At 48.0% G+C, this 3,879-nt stretch overlaps 1 protein-coding gene across 1 annotated transcript; it reads right to left on the minus strand.

The window, feature by feature from the left end:
• Nucleotides 1-2,208: 2,208 nt before the first annotated feature.
• On the minus strand, nucleotides 2,209-3,259 carry LOC119627518 (uncharacterized). Its single transcript, XM_038007703.2, has 2 exons — nucleotides 3,083-3,259; nucleotides 2,209-2,880 (listed from the first exon to the last, which is right to left on the minus strand). Exons 1-2 carry the CDS (start codon nucleotides 3,257-3,259, stop codon nucleotides 2,209-2,211), a joined length of 849 nt encoding a protein of 282 aa, XP_037863631.2.
• Between the last annotated feature and the right edge of the window lie 620 nt (nucleotides 3,260-3,879).

The following is a 3,879-nucleotide window of genomic DNA, read 5'->3' on the forward strand; positions in this document are numbered from 1 at the left end:
CCAAGATTTGGAAGCAACCTAAGTGTCCATCCACAGATGAATGGATAAAGAAAATGTGGCATTTATACACAGTGGAGTACTTTTCAGCCATAAAAAAGAATGAGATCCTGCCATTTGCAACATCATGGACAGAACTGGAGGTAATTATGGGAAGTGAAAAAAGCCAGGCATGGAAAGACAAACATTGCATGTTCTCACTCATTCGTGGGATCTAAAAATCAAAACAACTGAACTCATGAGCATTGCGAGTAGACGGATGGTTACCAGAAGCTGGGAAGAGCAGTGGGGGACTGCTGGAGGGGATGGATAGTGTGTACCAAAAAAAAAAAAAAAAAAAGGTAGAAAGAATGAACAATACCTACTATTTGATAGCCCAATGGGGTGACCATAGTCAATAATAACTTAATTGCACATTTTTAAATAACTTAAAGAGTGTAAGTGGATTGTTTGTATTAATAACACAAAGGATGCATGCTCGAGTGGAGGGATACCCCATTCTCTATGATGTGCTTATTTCACATTGCATGTCAGTATCAAAACATCTCATGTACCCCATAATTATACACAACTGCTATGTACCCACAAAAATTAAGAAATAAAACATTGTTAAGAAAAAGCTTACAATTTTAGCCCTTTTTTTCTCTGAAATTGGAAAGTTGCTGTGATTGTTTGAGGCTAGTTGCAGGATGTTAATGTTTGAGTAACACACCGTTTGTGGACTGCTGTCCTGATGCCAGCACACCTAAGAACCTCACAGATTGGGATTCTGAGATTCTGCAGGTAAAGAAGGCAGGATCAGAAATGCTATCTAGGTAAGTGGCAGCAGATACTACTTCACCTCCACAGAGTACTCCTGCCCATTTGGTGGGAATGAGGAAAGTGGGATTAATGATGTAAGGTGATTTTCCTAGGGTGCCTGTTGGTTTCGCAGATCAGTTTTGTTGGGTAAGTTAAGCTCCTTATCCAACAATGCCTGTATCTCTCTCAGCTGTCCTCCCTCTCCCCCAGACTCCCTGGGTTTTTCTGGTTCTGCTCCCATGCTGAGGTCACAGTTGGTTCTTTCCTCCTTTTCCCAAGATGCCAATGGACCAGGGAGCTGCACAGTCGGAACACTTCATCTGTCACCTTCTCTCCAGAGTCCTTAGAAGCTCCGAAGCTGGGGTCACTTTGGGTTGTCAAAAAGAAACTTAAGTAGACCTTCCATTCACAAAGACTCACTTCGATTTCCCAGTCTACATGTTTGAAACCTAGTTGTACTTCATACTGTTGGGAAACAGACCAATTCTTAACACAGGTGAATTTGTGACTGGGTGAGTGCTGTCCTCCCCGGTCTCTGCAGGAATCCTTCTCCCCAACCCTTCTGGGAGCCTCAAGGCTCTTCCCTCAATCCCTACTTTATTGTTTTTTGTTCACTTGTGTTGTTGTTGTTGTTGTTTTGGAGACAAAGTCTTGCTCTGTCGCCCAGATTGGAGTGCAGTGGCCATGATCTTGGCTCACTTTAACCTCCGCCTCCTGGGTTCAAGGGATCCTCCTGCCTCAGTCTCCAAGTAGTTGGGATTACAGGCCCGTGCCACCACGTCTGGCTAATTTTTTTGTATTTGTGTAGAGACAGAGTTTCACCATGTTGGCCAGGCTGGTCTCAAACTACTGACCTCAGGTGATCCACCTGCCCCGGCCTCCCAAAGCGCTGGGATTACAGAGGTGAGCCACCGCACCCGGCCAATCCCCAATTCTTTAAATAAGAATCTGCAACTCAGTTTCCCTGAAGACTATTAAGAGGTCATGTTGATGTAGCCCAAAGATATGGTTTTGCCTATTTAATCTTAGGGAGAAACAAACACAATATCTGAAAGCTCGCTTCAGAAAAATGCATGCATGGACACGTAAATATTATACATACAATTTAGAGGTTTAGAGACCATTACAAGCTAGTTCACGAATCCATAGCAACGAAACAAAAAAACAAGACAGAGAAGAAAGACATTTCAGGGGAAACATTTTCCTTGCTTGTTGGGGGTCGGGGTGGGGCAGTGTCTTTGGTCGTTTCCAACACCATACAGTCCACCACGATGCAGGGTGAGCTTTGAGAACATTCAGCGGGGCGGTGATCAATGGGGTGAGGGATTAACTCTGTTTGTCTCCTAAGCACTCTCCCTGCCCACCTCCCAGACCCCTCGCTTGGGTGTGAAAAAAAGTTATGAGATGAAATCAGCAATCCCTAACTCCCCCAGTTCTCTCCAAGTCAAATGTCTTCTCGCCCTGGGCTTTTTGTTCCGCAAAATGAACCTCTGCCTCCCGCCACCGGATCTGGGGTGCTCCTGCTGCCTCCAAAGAAGAAGGGGGCGCTGCTCCGTCTGCCCCTGCCTGCTGCGGGGACGTGCGGGGGCGCTCCTTCCCATGCTCCTCGGGCACCTTGCGGCTCCGCTCCCGGGTCAGCGCAGGGTCCCCCACACCCACTCCCTCCGACCCGTGGGCCCCGCTCCCCGATCGCGCGCGACTCACCTGGCAGCCCCGGCGCGCGGACGTGCGCCCTACGCGCCTGTGCAGCCTGGCTGGGCCCGGACCGCAGACCTCACAGGGGGAGGCTGCGCACCGCCCCGCCCCTCCCACCCCTCCGAGGCCCAGCGAGCAAGTGAGTGTTCCCGGGTCCTCGCCCGGGGCAGCCTGGCCGGCAGCATCCCGCCTCGCCCACTTCCCAGTGGACACAGGGACAGCGGCTTCCACTCCCGGGACCTCTGGACATCCTCCGTCCCGGTTTGGCGCGAAACTGACCCCGGAGAAAGTGTTTGCAGAGGTTCCAAAAAACCAGCCGGGCGGGAGGGTTGTTGCCCCAGGAGGGTTGTGGCCGCCTTGTCTGGGTCCAGAAATATTACCACTCTCCTACAGCCCAGTGCCTCTTTTTTTTTTTTTTTTTTTTCCTTTTGAGACGGAGTCTCGCTCTGTCGCCCAGGCGTCCAGTGCCTCTTATTCAGCGTGGGATGCAGGCGACTTACTGAAGCGTTGTCATTTTCCTGTATCCAATTACAACCCTGCCCTCCAGCGCTTAGCGAAGTGGTTTAAAAATAATTTCTATCTTAAAAACTATCTTAAAAATAGTTTCTATCCCTGCGAAGAGCGTCTGTGTCTCCAGAGCTAGGGCGTAGGTAGCCTTCTTGCTGCATAACTTAGGAATCGCCTTTTCTCTTCTCTGAACCTCAGCCACATCGTCCAATATACTAGGGCCCCCCGAACCGCTGAACTTCAAGATCTCTTCCAGCATCAAAGAGGAGTTCACTGTATTAGCGAATGGGGGTGCTTGGAGAATGCCCCTCTACGCTCTTCCATCGACTGGCATTGAATGTCTCTTCTGCACTTCCATGTTGATGGGCATCAAACACCTTGTATAACCCATCCTGTGGGAATGCCAGCCAGCAGGAGCAAGAATGTTAGGCTAGGTGTCCCACCAGGGCCCAGGTGGAAAGATTCCGCCTTGGCTAATGGTTGGGATAGCCCTAGGTAGGCATTTTTATTATCATGCTTGTCATTTTGATTATTTGAGTTCCAGCCTCTCCAGGAAAATATTTTGCATTAGAAGAAAAAAATGTTCTCTAATTTTACTATGTTTAATCGTTTTTTCAATTCTTCATTTGGAAATATTTGACCCTGTTTTGTTCCCACCTATTCATTCATCAGACATTTGCTGTTTCATTATTCTGTGTCAAGAACTAAGGAGATATTGAAGAATAATACATAACCTTTGCTTCCAGGAGCTCATGTCTTATAGGAAAATAAGAAATAAATTAAAAACATGATGAGGGCTTGCCACTTGTAAGTAAGGGTGCCGGGAGGGCACATAACCCAAATGAAGGCTTTCTGAAGTAAAAGACATCCCAGTGTTTT

Source organism: Chlorocebus sabaeus, chromosome 3 (assembly GCF_047675955.1).
Source record: "Chlorocebus sabaeus isolate Y175 chromosome 3, mChlSab1.0.hap1, whole genome shotgun sequence".
Classification (NCBI taxonomy): domain Eukaryota; kingdom Metazoa; phylum Chordata; class Mammalia; order Primates; family Cercopithecidae; genus Chlorocebus; species Chlorocebus sabaeus.

Bases quoted from the DNA above. Each gene is read 5' to 3' on its own strand.
- LOC119627518 (XM_038007703.2), bottom strand. From the start codon at position 3,259: ATGCTGGAAGAGATCTTGAAGTTCAGCGGTTCGGGGGGCCCTAGTATA. The intron at 2,881-3,082 runs GTTTTTAAGATA...ACTGGGCTGTAG, and splicing joins TAGAAACTATTTTTAAGATA to GAGAGTGGTAATATTTCTGG.